The sequence below is a fragment of the Oncorhynchus mykiss genome, chromosome 22 (genome assembly GCF_013265735.2).
Source record: "Oncorhynchus mykiss isolate Arlee chromosome 22, USDA_OmykA_1.1, whole genome shotgun sequence".
Taxonomy (NCBI): Eukaryota; Metazoa; Chordata; class Actinopteri; order Salmoniformes; family Salmonidae; genus Oncorhynchus; species Oncorhynchus mykiss.
The window spans coordinates 25,839,411-25,861,734 of NC_048586.1; the positions used below are offsets into that span (position 1 = coordinate 25,839,411).

The 22,324-nt window shown below is 44.9% G+C and overlaps 2 protein-coding genes across 2 annotated transcripts in view; both read right to left on the reverse strand.

Annotated features, from left to right (window-relative positions):
• The window catches only part of LOC110501632 (MORC family CW-type zinc finger protein 3), a 28,147-nt gene extending 24,590 nt beyond the window's left edge, over window positions 1-3,557 (reverse strand). The window contains exon 1 of the mRNA XM_036959588.1: window positions 3,480-3,557. Coding sequence (XP_036815483.1) covers window positions 3,480-3,512 — 33 coding nt within the window. The 5' untranslated portion in view covers window positions 3,513-3,557. The remainder of the gene's footprint in view (window positions 1-3,479) is intronic.
• A 1,528-nt stretch (window positions 3,558-5,085) lies between these two features.
• The window catches only part of LOC110501633 (protein dopey-2), a 46,670-nt gene continuing 29,431 nt past the window's right edge, over window positions 5,086-22,324 (reverse strand). The window contains 20 exon segments of the mRNA XM_021579331.2: window positions 5,086-6,554; window positions 7,891-8,023; window positions 8,148-8,288; window positions 8,444-8,499; window positions 8,654-8,790; window positions 13,099-13,227; window positions 13,306-13,367; window positions 13,476-13,735; window positions 13,815-13,897; window positions 14,737-14,893; window positions 15,129-15,195; window positions 17,248-17,352; window positions 17,479-17,534; window positions 17,645-17,779; window positions 19,105-19,230; window positions 19,350-19,541; window positions 19,673-19,974; window positions 19,977-21,347; window positions 21,478-21,668; window positions 21,892-21,992. Coding sequence (XP_021435006.2) covers window positions 6,303-6,554; window positions 7,891-8,023; window positions 8,148-8,288; window positions 8,444-8,499; window positions 8,654-8,790; window positions 13,099-13,227; window positions 13,306-13,367; window positions 13,476-13,735; window positions 13,815-13,897; window positions 14,737-14,893; window positions 15,129-15,195; window positions 17,248-17,352; window positions 17,479-17,534; window positions 17,645-17,779; window positions 19,105-19,230; window positions 19,350-19,541; window positions 19,673-19,974; window positions 19,977-21,347; window positions 21,478-21,668; window positions 21,892-21,992 — 4,056 coding nt within the window. The 3' untranslated portion in view covers window positions 5,086-6,302.

Genomic DNA, 22,324 nt, shown 5'->3' on the forward strand with positions numbered 1-22,324 from the left:
TGTGTCACATCATAGACTGTGCCGTTGGGAACCAGATTGCTATAGCATATGATGTGGTTAGCTGACATATAAAATACCTATCCAGACATTGTTTAAATCTGGCATGTGTCAGCAACTCCTGGGCAGAGGAACGTGACCTATGTCTCTATGAGACGCCATCATTGCTGACTGACTCCCTTGGCTTCAAATGCATTCAAAGATGGTGGATAATTGAAGATGTCTTACACTGTCCGTTTACCATTGTAAAAAATGGTCACAGTTCCGGTCTACTAAAAGGGATACTTCGGATTTAGTCAATTAAGCCATTTTTCCAACTTACCCAAAGTCACACAATGATACCATTTTTATGTCTCTGTGTGTAGTTTTAGCTGAGCACAATTGCTAGAAGTCTCCAGGAACTACTAGCTAGCTCCTTTCAAGCAGGGAAATATACCTAACTACTCCAAAGTTGGGTGGTTGATCCATCGTTCAGAAACATATCTTTTCCATAAAATATATTTCAATTTTCAAACTAGATAAAGAGTTATCAAAAGCAATCACTTTTGCATGTGAAAAATCCTGAATCCTACTCATTACTCCATGTGCTTAACCTACATCATTTTTGTTTTGAGTTGAATTTCACCAGGTTCATATATCAATATGTTGTGTTGATTTGTTATGCATGCCTGCATCCTGGGAGAAGGGGAGTGTGTACTTACGTTTTGCCCTGCGTGCTCAAATCATTTCTGATGCACTGAGAGAGGTAGGCATGCTTTTTCTGTCTTCAGAAAAGTTTGATTCTTTTAAGTACAAAGTCATACACAGTGTTTTGTTCATGAATAATGATGTATATTTAGAGGCTACTCATAAGTGTATGGTATTGTTAAGATGCACTTGTAATTGTACTTTTTAGGATGATATCAACATTCTGAATTCAACATGTGGTTAATAGCTAGCTAAGGTATTAGCAGGATATTGTATGTGTGAACGATGGCTAGCTCCTCGAATGATCCCAGTCCCTCCTATTGTGTATCTGTTGTAGAAAGAGGTGACGATTCTCAGAACATATGTTCTCTACAAATGTTTTATTTCCTTTTGGATGCAGGTATGTGGTTTTATCAATGTAAAATATGTTATGTATAATAAGGAGAGAGTGTATTAATTTTTGTATTCGAAAATCATTTTTGATGCACTGAGAGAGAAAGAGGCGACGATTCTCAGAACATATGTGCTCTACAAATGTTTTATTTCCTTTTGGATGCAGATGCAGGATGCAGAGAGTCAGTTCTGCTTGATTAAAACTACCTGATCTCCAAAGTCCACGTTTATTGTCTCAATCAACCACACACAACGCAGAGTTACAGCGGTGCAGTATAGCACCGGTTACACTAGCTAGCTAAGAAGTGTGCACTAGCTAGCTGCACAATCAACAGTAACGCCCTGGACCAGAGCTTGTACGCCGACTGGTAGCACACTGACGCCCTGGAACAAAGCTACCGACTAAAGCAAAACACTCCACCAACAAATATCTGCAGGTTGCGTGTGCACATACCATTTGAGATGCAAAAATACCATCTGAGAAGCACCTGCATGCACTTTGAAGTTCGCAGACCAAGCAGCGTCAGCATGCATAATCTGTAGCTGGATGCTTCGCCAATCTGGAGGTTTGTCACTATCTGCGCAAGCAGAAAATCTGTAAATACCGCCTATTTCTACAATTTATCTCTTCAAATACGAATTTAAACCTAACCTCAACCGCAATACTAACCTTTACCTTGAATTAAGACCAAAAAGGAACATTTTGTATTCATCAATTTTGACTTTGCCTCTGGACTGTCTAGTAGTGGGAACAAATCTGGCACTTTGATTTGGAGAAGTGAGTGTTGGAGCTAGAAACACACGCATTTCGCTACACACGCAATACCATCTGCTAAACATGTGTATGTGACCAATAACATTTGATTTGATTATTCTATATTATGCTAATTTCCCTATAGTAGTCAGAACGTGTTACTACATTACAAAGATGAACGTTTTCACCACACACAAATGAAAGGAAATACACATCCCCTTTACCTTAGATTGGTGATCTAATACAACTTTAATACAACCTTACCGCGAAATGCTTACTTACAAGCCCGTAACCAACAGTGCAGTTCAAGAAGAGTTAAGAAAATATTTATCAAATAAAGTTTCATAAAAAAATGTTTTAACACAAAATAACAATAACAAGGTTATATACAGGGGGCGATGTTGTTAGTATTACTGTTTATAGTCATCACGATCTCACAAAATCGATTGCTTAAAATATATCAATATCTTTGGTTTAGTACCACTGTTTTTGTCATTCGAACCAGTTCAAACTGGGACAGAATACGCTTTCAAGACAACTGGGAACTCGGAAAAAAAAACGAGGTCGAATCATGATGTCAGTGATCTTCAGGTCGGAAAGAAGGAGTTCCAGAAAGAGGCCCGTGTTCCCGACTTGGAATTCCGAGTTTTTACGATTTTTCCCAGTCGGAGCTCGTTTTTTCCCGACTTCCCAGTTGTCTTGAACGCACTGAATTCGGAAGTCGGAAATGTTCCAGTTCAGAGTTCCCAGTTGTTTTGAATGCGGCATTGGAAATGGAGCTGTCATTTTCAGACCACCGTGGCTAGAAAAACAAAATCGGGCGATCCTCCCGTAATGTGATCCGAGGACTTTTAAGTCATGGACTTAAAGGTTTATCATTGAAATGAATGCCAACCCCTGTCGCTATCTAGAAACCATTATGAGGTGGTGATTTGTTTAAATTATCCAGTAAAAAACGTGTTGTTTCCTTGCCATCTATCGACATAACGTTCTCACAGAAATATAAGTTGATACATGGCTACGACAGGTTGTCATATCTTGACAGACAGAAGTAGTAGCCTATACCAAAGTTCTTTGCGTTTGTCTGTTAGATGTGTGCAAACCGTACATGTCCCAGCGGTTATTGTCCCAGTTCTATTGACTTAAACAATATCGACGTGACTGGTATATTTGCGCGCATGATTTATTACAGTAGAACAAGCGAGTGCAGGTTAGAAGGTAGGCTACGAATTTGCCAAATACAAATAATCTAAACACAAGTGTGATACGTGTGTGTGTGTAGGCAGTAACTTTTACGTATTCGTCTTCAAAAGATCACAATTTATTTCAACATATTGATTATTAATTTGGATATTTAAAACCGGCGCTTGGACAGTGGGCCATAAATAAAAAAGCAACAGTATAAAAAAGCAACAGTATCATTTTATATATGTTTTAAGAATATAAACGGTACTTTACATACTTTTTCAACAGGATTCTACTTTATCAGGTAAAAACTACTGATCGAGACCAAAAACGTGCTATGATTTCGATGATTAGTTTAATCACTATAATCAGAAGCAACTGCACATCATTTACTTCTACATAGCACAATGTCAACAGGTTGTGGCTAGATACTGTAAAAGTAAAATATCATGTTAACGCCTACCTTACTTATAGGGACTCCTCTCTGCGACGCCATCTTCTCCGAAATGCAGAAGGGAAAACATGCACAAGTCTAGCGCGAGGGAACCACCCAGCTGGGCCAAGTGGGTGTGTTGAATAATAATGCTGCGTTCATAACCAAGTGGGGAGGTGGTAATTACAAGTTAAATGTAGACATGAACAAGTCTAGAGCGAGGGCACCATCCAGCTGGGCGAGCGGGTGTTTTGAATAATAATGCTGCATTCATAGCCAAGTGGGAAGGTGATAATTACCAGTTAAATGTATTCACTTCCTTTGAACGCGTTGAAAAATGCCGATTCACACAAGCTCAACCATAAACTAAAAGTACAGATATCATGATTGTAAACAACATATAGTGTTACAAAAACATATTCATATTGCTTTTTATAAATAATGTTTTGTTGTATTTAACTGACTAAAATGCTATTATCTAGGTAATTTCTTTAGTAGATGTCAGAGGTCAGCTTGTGGGACAAGTCAGGGGTGCTTTTAGTTCGATGGAACAATTGCTACGTTGCGGAACAGTTTGTACTGAACTACATGTTTCCCCAAAATGTTCTGGAACAGACTTTGAGGTACGTTTGCTCCATTTGGTGGGTGTAACTGGACACTCCTTGGAGTGTTGAAGAATAACTTAATTTATCTGTTTATTCATGAACCAATTGATATTAATTTAAAAGAGAGACGCTGGTATTGACCCGGAACACAAACACCTGCCTCCCTAGATTATTAATTTTTTTCCCACCTTTATTTAACCAGGTAGGCTAGTTGAGAACAAGTTCTCAATTGCAGCTGCAATTGGCCAAGATGGCCAAGATAAAGTAAAGCAGTTTGACACATACAACAACACAGAGTTACACATGGAATAAACAAACAAGTCAATAATACAGTAGAAAAGGTCTATATATACAGTGTGTGCAAATGAGGTAGGATGAGGGAAGTAAAGTAATAAATAGGCCATGGTGGCGAAGTAATTACAATATAGCAATTAAACACTGGAACGTTAGATGTGTAGAAGATGAATGTGCAAGTAGAGATACTGGGGTGCAAAGGAGCAAGATAAATAAATAAATACAGTATGGGGATGGAGTAGTTGGATGGGCTGTTTACAGATGGGCTATGTACAGGTCCAGTGATCTGTGAGCTGCTCTGATTGCTGGTGCTTAAAGCTATTTAGGGAGATATGAGTCTCCAGCTTCAGTGATTTTTGCAGTTCGTTCCAGTCATTGGCAGCAGAGAACTGGAAGGAAAGCCGGCCAAAGGAATCATTGGCTTTGATAAAGTTATAAAACCTGCATACATTATGCTATTGGGATCCTGAGTGGCGCATCAGTCTAAGGCATTGCATCATAGTGCTAGAGGCATCACTACAGACCTGGGTTCGATCCTGGGCTGTATCACAACCGGCCGTGATCAGGAATCCCATAGGTCGGCGCACAATTGGCCCAGAGTCATCCGGGTTAGGGGATACAGGTTAGTTGAGGTAGTTTGTACGTAGGGGTAAAGTGACTATACATAGATAATAAATAGTGAGTAGCAGCAGTGTAAAATCAAAGGGGGGTAGGGTGTCAATGTAAATAGTCTGGTGGACATTTTTAAATGTTTTTATTTGCAGACCATGATATATTAATTTGGATATTAACAAGTAATCATTTTCAGGAGGTCAAACATTTACATAGTTTAGTTAAGCATTCACATTTGAAGAATAAAATTGTGTTGAGTGGTAATGGTGTATTCATGACAAGTGGTAAACTGAACCTCTGAGTTAATTTACATTTGTTTGCATAGAGCTTCCTATTGGTTGACTCTAGAAACTTGGGCCTCATCATTCTACAACTAGTTTCCAAGTCAAATTTCAGAGATTCTGATTTGCTTTGAAAGCACCATATGTCCAAACATTCCACAAAACACCTAAAAATAGAGACTCCCCATGAACAGATACCACACATTATTTAACTTATTAGATATCTAGAGGTATTACTGTGCACACAAATCACATTAAAGAATTTACCCACAAATAAAAAACTGTGACATGATTGATGACAAGCAGAGCTTTTTAAACATAAAAAAATCAACCATCCTCTATTAAAAGCCTTAGAGGTCCCATAGTCACTGACCAGCAGGTATACTCATCTACTCCTGTCTCATTGGAATATATTACAACATATGCTAATAGTAGGGAGCAGCTTTGCAGAGCAATTAGTAGTCAGTACTGCTGTCCCACTCTTTGGTTACAGTGGTGCTTCTTTTATGACCAGTGTCACCTCAAAAAGCTAGCTAGTATCAGTACTACTCTTATTTTAAGTCAGCACATTCAGACTTGTACTCAGAGAGAGCCTAATTTTCAAAATGTATTTTTAACTAGACAAGACAGTTAAGAACACATTCTTATTTTCAATGACGGCCTAGGCACAGTGGGTTAACTGCCTTGTTTAGTGGCAGAGCGACAGATTTTTACCTCGTCAGCTCGGTGATTCGATCTCGCAACCTTTCGGTTACAAGTCCAACGCTCTAACCACTAGGCTACCTGCCGCCCCAACTGCCATTCCAGTTTGTGTCAGTTAATTCTAGATTATTTTAGAGTATCTCAAAATGTAGAATATCCTATATAGACGTGTTAAATCTCAACCAAGTAAGGTAAACAATTCAAAATTCAAAAGAACATCCCAAAAGATGACCATTTAGCTGGCATATGCCTACAATACAACATCGCTTTCAGTGGTTGTGCCCATTCTACACATTCAATTTCTATGGTTCTAGTTCTCATTTCCTCTACGTTCTAAGATCTAGATCCTTGGTGGAGTACTAACTCTCCATGGAGTCTAGGAACTCTTCCTCAGTGATGTGCTCCAGTCTCTTCAGGACTTGGTCAGCGTTGGCTAGAGGGTAGTCTGTCACAGGGTAATCTGGAGGGCTGCTGGGTGAAGTGCCCTGGAAGGAACAGCAGAGTGTATGGAGGAAGGGAGCAAGCTGGGTGATGGAGGTGAGAAAGCGACGGGTGAGGAGGGGGAACTCCAGATGCTCCGTAGAGGACTCCTCGCTCAGCCCGTTCAGCATCTGGAATGAAAAGACGTGCTCATCAGAAAGGGACGATGGGACCGCATGATTGAGTCAGCTCGTTATCACAGTGTATATAAGGACGTGATATTTTTCTCGATAACAGTGTGTGTGTTCAAATCCAATTATAATTGTCACATGCACCCGAATACAATGGGTGTAGACTTGTCCATGAAATGCTTGCTTACAAACCCTTCAACGATGCATAGTTAAGAAATAATAATAAATAATAAAATAGTAACACATGAATAATATACACAAGAATGGAGGTATATCCAGTGAGTACCAGAACCAGATCAATGTGCAGAGGTGAGAGGTGACCAAAAGTATGTTGACACCTGCTCGTTGCTTCCAGACACAGTTTGGAAGTCGGTAGTGAGTGCTGCAACTGAGGAAAAAAACATAGCACCCGGCAGTCCCATTCTGTGAGCTTGTGTGGCCTAACACTTTGCGGCTGAGCTGTTGTTGCTCCTAGACATTTCCACTTCACATTAACAGCAATTAAGAGTTGACTGGGGCAGCTCTAGCAGGGCAGACATTTTACAAACTGACTTGTTGGAAAGGTGGCATCCTATGACAGTGCCACGTTGAAAGTCACTGAGCTCTTCAGTAAGGCCATTCTACTGCTAATGTTTGTCTATGGAGATTGTATGGCTGTGTGCTTGACTTTATACACCTGTCAGCAACAGGTGTGGCTGAAATAGCCAAATCCACAAATTTGAAGGGGTGTCCACATACTTTTGTATATAGAGTGTTTTTGAGGTAGATACTGTATGTACATGAAGGCAGGGTAAAGTTACTAGGCATCAGGATAGATAAGAGTCAAATAAAGAATAGAGTAGCAGCAGCATATGATGAGTGTAAAAGTATGTGTGTGTGCGTATGTGCGTTTGTGTTGGTATGTGTGTGTGTGTGTGTGTGCGTATGTGCGTTTGTGTTGGTATGTTTGTATGTGTTTGCGTTGTCGATATGCATGTGTGTGTGAGTTTTGTGTGAGAGTGTCTGTGTGTGTGTGGACATGTTTAACTATACTTGTGGGGATCAGAAGTCCCCACAAGAATAGTAAATTAACAAACATTTCACCAACTGGGGACATTTTGTTGGTCCCCACAAGGTCAAATGCTATTTCTAGGGGGTTAAGGATAGAATTAGGTTTAGGAGCTCGGGTTCGTTTTAGGGTTAGGAACTAGGGTTAGGGTTATGTTTTCAGGTTAAGGTAAGGGCACTGGTTAGGGAAAATATGATTTTGAATTGTACTGAATTGTGTCCCCACAAGGTTAGTCGTACAAGAATGTGTGTGTGAGTGTGCATAGTGCAAGATAGGGTGTTCCCTTACTCCGTAGCGTTGGTGTAGTGCCTCTAGTACTTTGACAATATGGGGTTTGCACTCCTGCTCTCCCTCCAGGATACTATTCTCTGGGCCACTGTAGCAGCTCATATCCACTTCTGGAACAAAGGCCCAGCGATACCTAGACACACACGCACACACCAGACACACACACACAAGAGCAGAGAGAATGAAATGCAATTGTAATCATTCTAAGCACACCCTACATACATGCTAAGCAGATACTAAGCCGGTGAGGCTCTTACATCTGAAAGAGGGGCATCTTCTCTGTGGGGAAGGCCAGGGCGGTGTCCAGGAACTTGCAGGCAGACAGGTACATGTCCAACTCTGGCTGGGGGAAAGCCAATGGCCCATTCCCCATGGCCCCACGTACAACTTTAGTCAACCTGACAGAGAAAGACAGTAGAAGGAGAACAGATAAAAAGCAAGAGACAACACAATAAGTCTGAATGAAACATAGTCAAGATATTCACATGATACACTGCCTGATACATTGACGTTATATATGTAGATAAAATAATGGATGGGTAGACTGACTCACTTTGACACCTCTTTTTCTTCCAACAAGGCTTTTTCCAGCCGAACAAATATTCGGATCTGACAAACGGAGAAAAGAGACACCATTAGAAGACAGGACTGGACAAACACTAACAAACACTTTCTTTTTACATGCCACAATGCATGTAGGTGTACATGTCAGGAAATCAACAGTGACCGGAAGTGATGTCATCAGTGTGGGGTTGTTCCTCACCAGTTCTGTGACCATGATTGGCCAGAGGGAGGTGAGGTGCTGGGGGGAGATCCGCAGCACAAGAACACGGAATGTCAGAAACATCTGAGCAGAGACGGAGGGCGTCTGACCCATACGCAGAGCCTCTGTCAGCCGCTCTGAGTGAGGATGGGAGGAGAGATCATCATTACATTTAGGGATGGGTACAGTTATTTGAATATTCATATATCTGAACAAACATAGGTATTTGATTACTTGAGTAAGAGAGTATTCATTTTTTAAATTGGCTTTTTTTTTTAAAGGCCTTGTCTGAAATGTAAATAAAATCAGTGGAAGCTACCCAGAGGAGGAAGGGGAGATCCATAAAACATAAAAATAAATTGTTGAACATTTAAAAAGTTATCCTTTTTGATAAAACTATTCACACCACCAAATAATTGATTAAAATACACATTTTTGCAATGAAGGTCTAAAGTAGCCTCAACATCACTCTGTAGGGTAGCACCATGGTGTAACCGGAAGACAGCTAGCTTCCGTCCTCCTCTGGGTACATTGACTTCAATACAAAACCTAGGAGGCTCATGGTTCTCACCCCCTTCCATTGACTTACACAGTAATTATGACAACTTCCAGATAACGTTCTCCAATCTATCAGAGCTCTTGTAGCATGAACTGACATGTTGTCCACCCAATCAAAGGATCAGAGAATGAATCTAGTACTGAAAGCATAAGGTACAGAGCTAGCACTGCAGAGCATAAAATATGGCGACTAGTTGACTCAGAGAGAGAAAGAAAATAGTTGAACAGTGTTCCAAAATGAAGAAGCCATAGAGAGATCGAGAGCGATTTCATAAAAAAATAAAAAAACATTTTCAGTTTCACCTATTTAGCTAGCAAATGCAGCTAGCTAGGTTAGCCTACTCAAACACCCTTCTCAAAAAGAGCGATGCTATGTTAGCTAGCTGGCTATGCAACACAACACTGAAAATCTTCGAAGTCAAGGTAAGCTTTTGGTTTGACAAATTAATTTCCCAGTGGCCCGCTGGTGTCAGTGCTAAACTGCTTACTGACTGTACACCAACGATACTGCATGATGGTATTGGGTTTACTAAATCAAATCAAATTTGATTTGTCACATGAGCCAAATACAACAGGTGTAGTAGACCTTAGTGAAATGCTTACTTACAAGCCCTTAACCAACAATGCAGTTAAGAAAAAACCTTCATTTAAGAGCAGCAGTAAATAACAAGAGTGGGGCTATATAAAGGGGGTACCGGTACAGAGTTAATGTCAATGTACGGGTGCACCTGTGTCGAGGTAATTATGTACATGTGGGTAATAACAGAGTAGTTCCGGGGGGGGGGGGGGGGGGGGGGGCAATGCAAATACTCTGGGTAGGCATTTGCTTAGCTGTTCAGGAGTCTTATGGCTTGGGGGTAGAAGCTATTTAGGAGCCTATTGGACCTAGACTTGGCGCTCCGGTACTGCTTGCTGTGCGGTAGCAGAGAGAACAGTCTATGACTAGCGTGGCTGGAGTCTCTGAAATTTTAGGGCCTTCCTCCGACACCGCCTGGTGTAGAGGTTCTGGATGGCAGAAAGCTTGGCCCCGGTGATGTACTGGGCCGTATGCACTACCCTCTGTAGTGCCTTGCGTTTGGATGCCGAGCAATTGCCATACCAGGAAGTGATGCAACCCGTCAGGATGCTCTCGAAGGTGCAGCTGTAAAACCTTTTGAGGATCTGAGGACCCATGCACATCTTTTCAGTCTCCTGAGGGTGACTGTATTGGTGTGCTTGGTCCATGTTAGTTTGTTGGTGATATGGACGCCAAGGAACTTGAAGCTCCCAACCTGCAGCCCATCGATGAGAATGGGGGCGTGCTCAGTCCTCCTTTTCCTGTAGTCCACAATCATCTCCTTTGTCTTGATCATGTTGAGGGAGAGGTTGTTGTCCTTGCACCACACGGTCAGGTCTCTGACCTCCTTCCCATAGTCTCATCGTAGTTGGTGATCAGGCCTGACCGTGCCTGACCGTGCAGTCAAGAGTGAAGAGGGAGTACAGGAGGGGGCTGAGCACGCACCCCTGAGGGGCCCCCGTGTTGAGGATCAGAGTGGTGATGTGTTGTTACCTACCCTTACCACCTGGGGGCGGCCAGTCAGGAAGTCCAGGATCCAGTTTCAGAGGGAGGTGCTTAGTCCCATGGTCCTTAGCATAGTGATGAGCTTTGAGGGCACTATGGTGTTGGATTTTGAGTTGTAGTCAATGAATAGCATTCTCACATACTGTAAGTGTTCATTTTATCCAGGTGTGAAAGGGCAGTGTGGAGTGCAATAGAGATTGCATCATCTGTTGGTGCGTTATGCAGATTGGAGTGGGTCTAGCATTCTCACATACAGTTGAAGTCGGAAGTTTACATACACTTATGTTGGAGTCATTAAAATTCATTTTTCAACCACTCCACAAATTTCTTGTTAACAAACTGTAGTTTTGGCAAATCGGTTAGGACATCTACTTTGTGCATGACACAAGTAATTCTTCCAACAATTATTTACAGACAGATTATTTTACTGCATCACAATTCCCGTGGGTCAGAAGCTTATATACACACAATTTTACTAGGCAAGTCAGTTAAGAACAAATTCTTATTTTCAATGACGGCCTAGGAACAGTGGGTTAACTGCCTGTTCAGGGGCAGAACGACAGATTTTGTATCTTGTCAGCTTGGGGGTTTGAACTTGCAACCTTACTAGACCAACGCTCTAACCACTAGGCTATCCTGCCGCCCCAAATTGACAAGAGTATTAGTGAGGACTGGCACTGATGTTGGACGATTAGGCCAGGCTCGCAGTCGGAGTTCCAATTCATCCCAAAGGTGTTCGATGGGGTGGAGGTCAGGGCTTTGTGCAGGCCAGTCAAGTTCTTCCTCACCGATCTTGACAAATCATTTCTGTATGGACCGCACTTTGTCCATGAGGGCATTGTCAAGCTGAAACAGGAAAGGCCCTTCCCCAAACTGTTGCCACAAAGTTGGAAGCACAGAATCGTCTAGAATGCCATTGTATGCTGTAGCGTTAAGCTTTCCCTTCACTAGAACTAAGGGGCCTAGCCCGAACCATGAAAAACAGCCCCAGACCATTATTCCTTCTCCACCAAACTTTACAGTTGGCACTATGCATTGGGGCAGGTAGCGTTCTCCTGGCATCCTCCAAACACAGATTTGTCTGTCGGACTGCCAGATGGTGAAGCGTGATTCATCACTCCAGAGAACACGTTTCCACTGCTCCAGAATCCAATGGCGGCAAGCTTTACACCACTCCAGCCGATGCTTGGCATTGCGCATGGTGATCTTAGGCTTGTGTGCGGCTGCTCGGACATGGAAACCCATTTAATGAAGCTCCCGATGAACAGTTATTGTGCTAATGTTGCTTCCAGAGGCAGTTTGGAACTCGTAGTAGTGTAGTGAATGTTAAAACTGAGGACAGACCATTTTTACGTGTGACGCGCTTCAGCGGTCCCATTTTGTGAGCTTGTGTGGCCTACCACTTCGCGGCTGAGCCGATGTTGCTCCAAGATGTTTCCACTTCACAATAACAGCACTTATTGTTGACCGGGGCAGCTCTAGCAGGGCAGAAATATGATAAACTGATTTCTTGGAAAGGTTGCATCCTATGACGGTGCCACGTTGTTGAAAGTCACTGAGCTCTTCAGTAAGAACATTCTACTGCCAATGTTTGTCTATGGAGATTGCATGGCTGTGTGTTGATTTTATACACTTGTCAGCAACGGGTGTGGCTGAAATAGCCAAATCCATTAATTTCAAGCGGTGTCCACATACTTTTGAGTGTATATATAGTGTAGCTGGCTAATGTAGCTAGCTTCTTTACAACTATTTGATGTAGTCAAGACAGGCACTACCAGCTGGTATGATAGGTAATCTATGGCAGCAACAAGTTTGTCAAACTAGTGCAAGTCGGTTTGGAACACACCCGCTGAAATCTGTCCAAAATAAGCCCAATGCGTTTCTATGGGCTTATTTTGGACCTAAGCTTGGTCGCCCACCTTTGGGACAACGAGCATGAGCATCTCGTCATTATATACAGATCTCTGCTGTCACACACACTGGCCCCTGCTCCTCTCTCGCCCTACCCTTCTGCTGAAACAAGCAGAGCACAGCAAACCGGCTCTATCGAGTTGCACGAGCAAGTCTTAATTAATTTATTTTTGTCAAGTTAACAAAATTGTACATGTATTTGGACTGTCCGGAAATCTGAAAAAATAAAGATATTAGAATACTGAAATCATTTAAAATGCCCATCCCTAATCATATTGACCGTATAACATTTCACACACACACACACACACACACTCACATTCTCTACACACTCAGACACACAGCAGCAATGTTCATGCAAAGCATTCAGTCACACACACAAAGAAATGCCTAAATACACAAAAAGCACACCCACCTTGGATGAGGGGCAGGTAGAGGTGGTACTGGTCTAACTCTCCACTGAACATAGCAAAGGCCTGACGCTTCAGTAACATGGGCTTCTGCTCTACACTGGGAAACAGCTTCAGAGAACTGCTCTGCATGCCTGCAATACACACACAAAGTTAACACGCACGTGCGTACACACACACACACACACACAGGGTTGGGTGGCTCTACTTACTCATGAGGTCTTTGAACATGGTCTTCTCATGGGTCAGCAGGTGGTCGATGATAGACCTCCAGCTATAGAAACAGGTCAAACAGTCAATTTCTTGATCTGATGATAATAATGTCAATATTTACATGTAATGTACATGTAATGTACACACGCACACACAAATCCAATCTTACTGGGGGGTGCAGGAGACGTCCATGGTGAAGAAGAGGGGGTCCATGTAGAGTTCGAAGGCCTCTTTCCTCCAGGCCCTCTTGGTGTAGGCGTACCCACTCAGATTGCTCAGAAGCTGGGCACCTGCACCAAAACTGGGCATGTTGTAGGCACTGTGGTTCTTCAGGTAGGGGAAGACGTAGTACATGAGGCGAGAGATGAGAGGGACGGCTTTCTCCTTCTCATCACTGCGATACACCATGTCCAGGAGAGGGGCTAGAACCTGCAGAGGAGGAGGGTCTGTCATATACAGAAACACATACATAGGCGTGAAAACCATAGTTGCACACAAACATACTTACCTCTGCCAATAGCACTAGGGCTTGCACACTGTACACAGAAGGGGCTGAGGAAGAGACCATGGTGCTGGCCTGAGCCTCAGAGTCTGGAGAAGAGAAGACAATTGAGGAGAAAGGGAAAGAAGGAGATGGGGACAGAAGTGTTGTTACTCATAAATATTTATGACTTTCTTCTTTAGTGCGTGCCGAGGACAGACCCAAGGCTTAACCTTCTCAGGGTATCAGGAAGGAACTCTATCTCATACTTTAGACCACATCCTGAGTCTACCCATGAAGTACCGATGCCAGTGAAGCTGCAGTGCTCTTACGTCACTGGAGGAACTAGTCTGGTTGCCATGGTAACAGCAGAGGAGAGAAGTACTTCTCCCAATGCACTTTTGGGAGAAGTGTCCTTCTTCCTCCCTCGATCACTACACTGAGGGACTAAGAGGGGAAGTGCTGTATTTCCATGGTTACAGTATGGGTCTGTGGACTCTCTCAGTCCACTCTAATGTAGACCTGAAGAGAGATGAGGACAGAAAAGGTTCAATTAAAAAAACAAAACAATGAGGAGAGAAGAGAGGAAAGGAGACCGTTGGTTGAGGTGGGCCCTATCTCAGCTAATGTGGAACGTGCATAAGGGGGTCAGAGTTTGGTTGCCACAGTTACAGAGGAGTGTCATGCCCTGAGGGTTTAGGATGTGAGCATCTCTGAGCCAGTTTGAAGCCTAATCTTCTGCTTCAATCAAAGGTCAATTGAATGTCCGCTCCAGTCCGCACCTTCTTGGAAAAGTGTGGACATATAGAGACAGGAGTGGACATTTGATATTGCATCATTTCTTTAGAGCGGACCAATCAGACCCCAAGGTGTAAACTAGACTTGAGTCTGTACTTGGTAGAAACCAGGGATGACTACAGGTGAGTGGGTGTGTGGTATCCATGGTTACCATAGAGGTCCAGGTCCAGCTCGTCGGATGGCTCCTCTGTCTCAGGACACACCTGAGGCTGGTTCTTGACCTCCAGGTTACGGCTGAGCCAGCTGGTCTGCTCCAGAGACGACCCCGCCACCCCGCCCACAGCCTCTAGGATCTTCTGGGTCACCTCCTACATGGCATCACCATCATTACCACCATCATCATGCATCTCACACTGTACCCTTTCAATCTCACACTGAAGCCTAATTTACACCTTTCACTTCAATCAAATGTCCGCTCCCTTTCGCACAGGTGTGCAAAGTGGGGTTTCTGAATCCGTGAGGACAGACCTCACGGATGATGCGGAAGAGAAAGGTGAAAATTAGGCTGAAGCCAGGATGGTGATACTGTGACCTATGTCTTACCTGCATATCCCTAGTGTACTTCTTATTGTCTAGGTTGGGGAGCCGGTTTACAAAGTCATTGAGGATTCTGTGGTAGGAGAGAATTAAAATAACAGTACAATTATAGATTGGTAGACCAGAGTGCAATAATATCTTATTGATTATGATACAGTATCAAACCAAAGCACATCTGAGAGATGTGTGACGTTCTACTTATGTTTGCTAAAAACATATAGGAGAAACATTGTTTCCAACAGGGAGTGTTATGCTAGGAACAATATCTATAGTAATAAATCAGTATGACCAGAGATGAATGACTGATAACCAGTGGTGTAAAGTACTTCTGTAAAAATAATTGTAAGTACTACTTAAGTAGTTTGTATGGGTATCTGTACTATACCCATACAAACTATGATTTATAGTATGATTTATACTTTAACTTAAGTATATTAAGTATATTAAGTATATTTTAGCAATTACTTTTCCATTTGATACTTAAGTATAAACTCAGCAAAAAAAGAAACGTCCTCTCACTGTCAACTGCGTTTATTTTCAGCAAACTTAACATGTGTAAATATTTGTATGAACATAAGATTCAACAACTGAGACATAAACTGAACAAGTTCCACAGACATGTGACTAACAGAAATGGAATAATGTGTCCCTGAACAAAGGGGGGGGGGGTTCAAAATCAAAAGTAACAGTCAGTATCTGGTGTGGCCACCAGCTGCAGTGCACCTCCTTCTCATGGACTGCACCAGATTTGCCAGTTCATGCTGTGAGATTATACCCCACTCGTCCACCAAGGCACCTACAAGTTCCCGGACATTTCTGGGGGGAATGGCCCTAGCCCTCACCCTCCGATCCAACAGGTCCCAGATGTGCTCAATGGGATTGAGATCTGGGCTCTTCGCTGGCCATGGCAGAACACTGGAGGAAATCACGCACAGAACAAGCAGTATGGCTGGTGGAATTGTCATGCTGGAGGGTCATGTCAGGATGAGCCTGCAAGAAGGGTACCACATGAGGGAGGACGATGTCTTCCCTGTAATGCACAGCATTGAGATTGCCTGCAATGACAACAAGCGCAGTCCGATGATGCTGTGACACACCGCCTCAGACCATGATGGACCCTCCACCTCCAAATCGATCTCGCTCCAGAGTACAGGCCTCGGTGTAACACTCATTCCTTCGACGATAAACGAGAATCCGACCATCACCCCATGTGAGACAAAACCGCGACTCGTCAGTGAAGAGCACTTTTTGCCAGTCCTGTCCGGTCCAGCGATGGTGGGTTTGTGCCCATAAGCGACGTTGTTGCCGGTGATGTCTGGTGAGGAACCCTACTTACAACAGGCCTACAAGCCCTCAGTCCAGCCTCTCTCAGCCTATTGAGGACAGTCTGAGCACTGATGGAGAGATGGTGCGTTCCCGTTGTAACTCGGGCAGTTGTTGTTGCAATTCTGTACCTGTCCCGCAGGTGTGATGTTTGGATGTACCGATCCTGTGCAGTTGTTGTTACACGTGGTCTGCCACTGCGAGGACAAGGAGCTGTCCGTCCTGTCTTAGGCATCTCACAGTATGGACATTGCAATTTATTGCCCTGCAGTCCTCATGCCTCCTTGCAGCATGCCTAAGGCACATTCACGCAGATGAGCAGGGACCCTGGTCATCTTTATTTTGGTGTTTTTCAGAGTCAGTAGAAAGGTCTCTTTAGTGTCCTAAGTTTTCATAACTGTGACCTTAATTGTCTACCGTCTGTAAGCTGTTAGTGTCTTAATGACCGTTCCATAGGTGCATGTTCATTAATTGTTTATGGTTCATTGAAAAGCATGGGAAAAAGTGTTTAAACCCTTTATAATTAAGATCTGTGAAGTTACTTGGATATTTTTTATGAATTATCTTTGAAAGACAGGGTCCTGAAAAAGGGACATTTATTTTTTTGCTGAATTTATTTAACCAAATACTTTTACTCAAGTAATATTTTACTGAATGACTTTCACTTTTACTTGAAGGTATCTTTACTTTTACTCAAGTATGACAGTTGGGTACTTTTCCCACCACTGCTGATAACGGTTTATGGACATTGGACAACAAATAACAGTACATGTGTCAGACAGACAGGAAGTTGCTGACTCACCCCAGCAGCAGGAAGTGTCCGGGCGGGGCCAGGTTGAGCTGCACAGACTCTCTGAGAAGAGTGAGGAGGGGCGCCATGTTCTCCTGGAGCGCCTGTGCCGGAATACTACCACACACAGGGAGAGGAGGAAGGTGAAACACTTTTAAATGCTATCGCATATAGGCAAGAACTAAAGTGTATTACTAACTACATGACACTGTGAATCTCTGTGTTGTTGTTGTAGTTTGTTACCTCTGAATGTAGGCATAGCTGAACTGTAGCATGGGGATGTCTACCAGGGTGGACTTCTGCCACACAGAGGAAGGAAACAAAAGGGACTTGCATCAACTATGACCTTCACATTACCACCGTGTCATTTATCTCTGGGTTAAACAGTCAAATGTTTAGGTGTATGTACCTGGTCTCGTTTGATCTGGTGGGGTTTTTTCACCACCTCTTTGACCATTTGCAGGATATGTTCTGTACTGAGAGTGCCCAGGGACTTCACCAGATCCACGATGGTCAGACGAGACTCACTGGCCACAGGTAAGATCTAGATTGAGATAGAGGGGGGGGAGAAGGAGGGAGAGAGAGTGAGAGGGAGAGAGAGAGGAATGACTATGTGTGTCACCTTCTTGTTGTCATGTAAACCGGGGTGCGTGATGGAATGTACACTATATGTACAAAAATATGTGGACACCCCTTCAAATTAGTGGATTCTGAAATTTCAAAATCGAGCACACAGCCATGCAATCTCCAAATAGAAACATTGACAGTAGAATGGCCTTACTGAAAAGCTCAGTGAATTTCAATGTCCGTCATAGGATGCAACCTTTCCAGCAAGTCCGTTCGTTCAATTTCTGCTCTACTAGAGCTGACCTGGTCAACTGTAAGTATTGTTATTGTGAAGTGGAAATGTCTTTGAGCAACAACGGCTCTGCCGAGAAGTCCACACAAGCTCACAGGACGGGACCGCCGAGTGCTGAAGAAAAAAAATTGTCTGTCGTCATTTGCAACACTCACTACCAAGTACCAAACTGCCACTGGAAGTAACGTCAGCACAAGAACTGTTCGGTGGGAGCTTAATTAAATGGGTTTCCATGGCCGAGCAGCCGCACACAAGCCTAAGATCATCATGTGCAATGCCAAGAGTCAGCTTGCCGCCAGTGGACTCTGGAGCAGGGGAAAAGCATTCTCTGAGTGATGAATCACGCTTCACCATGTGGCAAACGGAAGAATGTGGGTTTGGCGGATCCAGGGGAACTCTACCTTCCTGAATGCATTGGTGTAAAGTCTAGGGCGGTTTTTCTTGGTTCAGGCTAGACCCCTTAGTTCCAGTGAAGGGAAATCTTAACGCTACAAAATCCAATTACACTCTAGACAATTCTGTGCTTCCAACTTTGTGGCAACAGTTTGGGGAAGGCCCTTTCCTGTTTCAGCATGACAATGCCCCTGTGCACAAAGCAAAGTTTATACAGAAATGGTTTGTCGAGATCGGTGTGGAAGAATTTGACTGGCCTGCACAGAGCCCTGACCTCAACCCCATCGAACATCTTTGGGATGAATTGGAACGCCGACTGCGAGCCAGGCCTAATCGCCCAACATCAGTGACGACCTCACCAATGCTCTTGTGGCTGAATTGAAGCAAGTCTCCGCAGCAATGTTCCAACATCTAGTGGAAAGCCTTCCCAGAAGAGTGAAGGCTGTTATAGCGGCAAAGCGGTGACCAACTCCATATTAATGCCCATGATTTTGGAATGCGATGTTTGATGAGCAGGTGTCCACATACTTTTAGCCATGTAGTGTATGTGTGTGTGTGTAGCCTACATGTCCCACCCGCTTATTGCTAAATAAATAATGATGTTTTAAAGCACTCACTTTGTTTTTGGTGTGTCTCCTCCTGTTCCTCCGGCTGCTCCACACAGCTCCCACTGAGGCCATTAGCTGCACCCCGTACTGCCCCGTCAGAGGAGTCAGGAACTCCAACACACGCTGTCTCAGGGTCTACACACACACACAATGAGTAGTACCATCAGAGAGTGACACACAAATGCACATGCAAAACATATCATAGCACTAGTGTCCATAAGAATGCACACACACACAAACACACACATACATACCTTGGAGCTCCTGAAGTAGACAGAAGTAGAGGTGTGTCTGGCGGTCTGGGAATAGTCCGAGCCCCTACTCTGGGACTCCTCCCTCTTGACCACACCCCACAGCAGAGCCATGCTACTGAGCATGTGCGGCAGCTCCTCAATCACAGCGTTGCGGGCGTTCCGGACGTCTGCAGGGTCACAAGCCACCAGGGACTGAGAGGGCGGGAGAGAAACATTTAAAAGTTTTCTGCATTCAACTCTGTGTCTCTAAGTGTGTGGCACAGTAATCCACCTACATGTAGCCAAACCAGCAGACTGCATGGATATGTGTGAGTGTGCCTCACCTTCTTGTTGTCCAGTAGACAGTGGTGAGTGAGTGTGGTCAGTCCCTCCAGTAGGGTGAGAGGATAATCAGGAGCGATGTTCTCCTTCCTGCCAATCAGACTCTGTGTAGCCTTCCCCCCGTCGTGATCGTACTGTTTGACCAGCTCGTCCAGGTTCCTGCACATCTGAGTGATGAGAGGAGCCACGATGATGCCCAGCGAGCGCCCCAGGTAGGGCAGAGACGAGCAAAGCAGCGCCACCCAGTGGGGGTGCATGGCATAGCCGTACTGCGGCTGCAAAGCCCGGGCTGCAGCAGACAAAACATCCCCTGGGCTGTGATGGGCTGGGTTTGGACGTACTGAGCTGCCTTGATGGACTGTTGGAACAGAACCGCTGTCTGCCATTCCCGTGCTAGTGCTGAGGAGGCAGGGGAGTCACGGGGCTCATCGGAGTGCAGGGTCGAACCAGACTCCCCTGGCCACACGTGGTACTCCAGGACGATGAGGGCCTGTAGGAGCTTGAGCAGCTCCATCTGTAAGGGGTACTGCTCTTGTCCCCCTCCCCCTCCCAGATTCACCAGGCTCTCCTCAGACAGACCCACCTGTTCATCTAACAGATCTACACCCCCCATGGCAGAGCCCTTCTCCGTTCCTCTCTGGCTAATGTACATGGAGGCTGAGAGGGTGAGGAGGGCGTACTGCTGCACCTTACACCTGGCCAGCAGCTTACAGATGGGCTCTGGGCTGACGCCAGCCTCCCCCTGCGTGGAGGTGTCTCCCTGGCCCCGCGCCACGATCCCCAGCTGGGTCACCAGGCGGGTCAGCACCCCCACGCTCTTCACCTGGACCTCCCTGTTCCCCTGCAGCTCCCTGGGGTCCAGAGTGAGGTAGGATGGGTAGTGGGAGCGCAGGAACTTCAGGCACAGGGACACCATCAGCTCGATGAGCAGGGAGAGGGGACTGGAGGGCGAGAGTAGGCGTCCGTAGAAGCCTCTTCCGTCCTGGGCCTGCTGGTGGCGCTGGAGCAGGTTGGAGACCAGATTGAGGTGTGCAGCTGAGCTGGTGTCCAGGGAGGTGGAGGAGAGGGCATTCACTAGAGGCTGCTGGGCACTGCTCCTCAACAGGCTGTCCAGCAGGGCCAGGCCGTGGAGCAGACGGGGCCAGCCGCCGGCCACAGAGTACAGCAGAACATGGCGGAACATAGAGTCGATGGCTTCCCGCTTCTCACGCTCCTGTTTGAGGAGACGTGACCGAGCCATGGCTTCAAGCTCCAAGTCCTCCTCCTCCTCGCTCGACAGCGAATCGGATGCCTGCGTGTGTTCCGATTCCATCCTCCTCAGGCCGTTGACCATGCTTCCTTCTTCTACACTACTACCGTAAGGGGCGGAGCCAGAGCTAGAGTTCTCAGTGGAGACCTGGACGCCGCTCGACTCGGTGTGTACACTCTCCTCCTCCTCCACTTCCTCCGGTTCGTCTTCTTCCTCTGTAGCTTCGCTATCGCTGCGAGACACCCCCGTGGAGTCGGCCGGCGGTTGGGTTGTCTCCGGGTCATGTTCTAGCTCCCCCCACAGGGCCTCCCGGTCCACCAGGATCATGTGACCCAGTGTACCTTCATCTGTTTGGGTGCTGGTTGTTATGGCGTTCGCGTAACCGTTGGTAGTGCTTTGAATTCTGCTCTTTAAATCTTTCAGAATACCTACAGAGAGAAAGATATTTCTGAGCATATCAAAACACACACACACACACAAACAAACAAACACACTAGGAGAGCAACATCCCTAATCACTCCAACAATCTCCACTTCACCCATCAAAACACACACATACCTGCGGTGAGGTTCTGTTTGACACTCTGGATGGTGCAGCGCTGGGTGGAGGGGTGGAGCAGCAGCAGCAGAACAGGCTCCAGGATGCGGACCACGTCCTGCATGGAGAGAGCCCTGACCAGCCAGCACTGGGCTGCAGCACTCACAGAACCATCTGGGCTGTTCAGACAGTCCACCACCACACACAGAGACCTGGGACAGAGATACACAGTCAGTCATAGAGAGCTGAGAGACACACGCACAATCTTAAATGGTGACCAGAGAGAGAGAGAGAGAGAGAGAGAGAGGAGAGAGAGATAAGGAGATAGATACACATCCCATCTCCGCAATCTGAGGAAAAGGAGAACAGGTTCACCATTGTAGTAAAGAGTGATGTTGTAGTAAACCACTGACCGCACTTCAGCTCTGTACTCACCGGTCAAATGAGCGGTTCATAGACATGGTCCGGTTTGACTGGATGTCCCTGGTCAGGTGCCACAGCACTGAGAACCTGTGTAGGGCCTCCAACCGTACAGCCTGAGGGACACACACATCATTTACATGTTAGTTAAACACACAGGATAACTTGCTCTTAGTCATATCATATGAGCATGGCTTCGTGTATTTGTTCCTAGTCAATGTAAGGTGGATATGTGTAAAACTGGGTTTCTTAGTTACAGGGCCTTGTTTAAATATGTTAGGGATCCTGTAGGGCAGGGGTAGGCAACTCGATTTCTGTCGGAGTGGATGGTTGGGGGGCCGGAACAAAATTCTAAATGATACACTACAAATTGACCACAACAGAGCCCAAAATGAGATTGTATTTGAAAATCTATTCAACCCTAGTTCCCAAAATGAGATTTTATTTC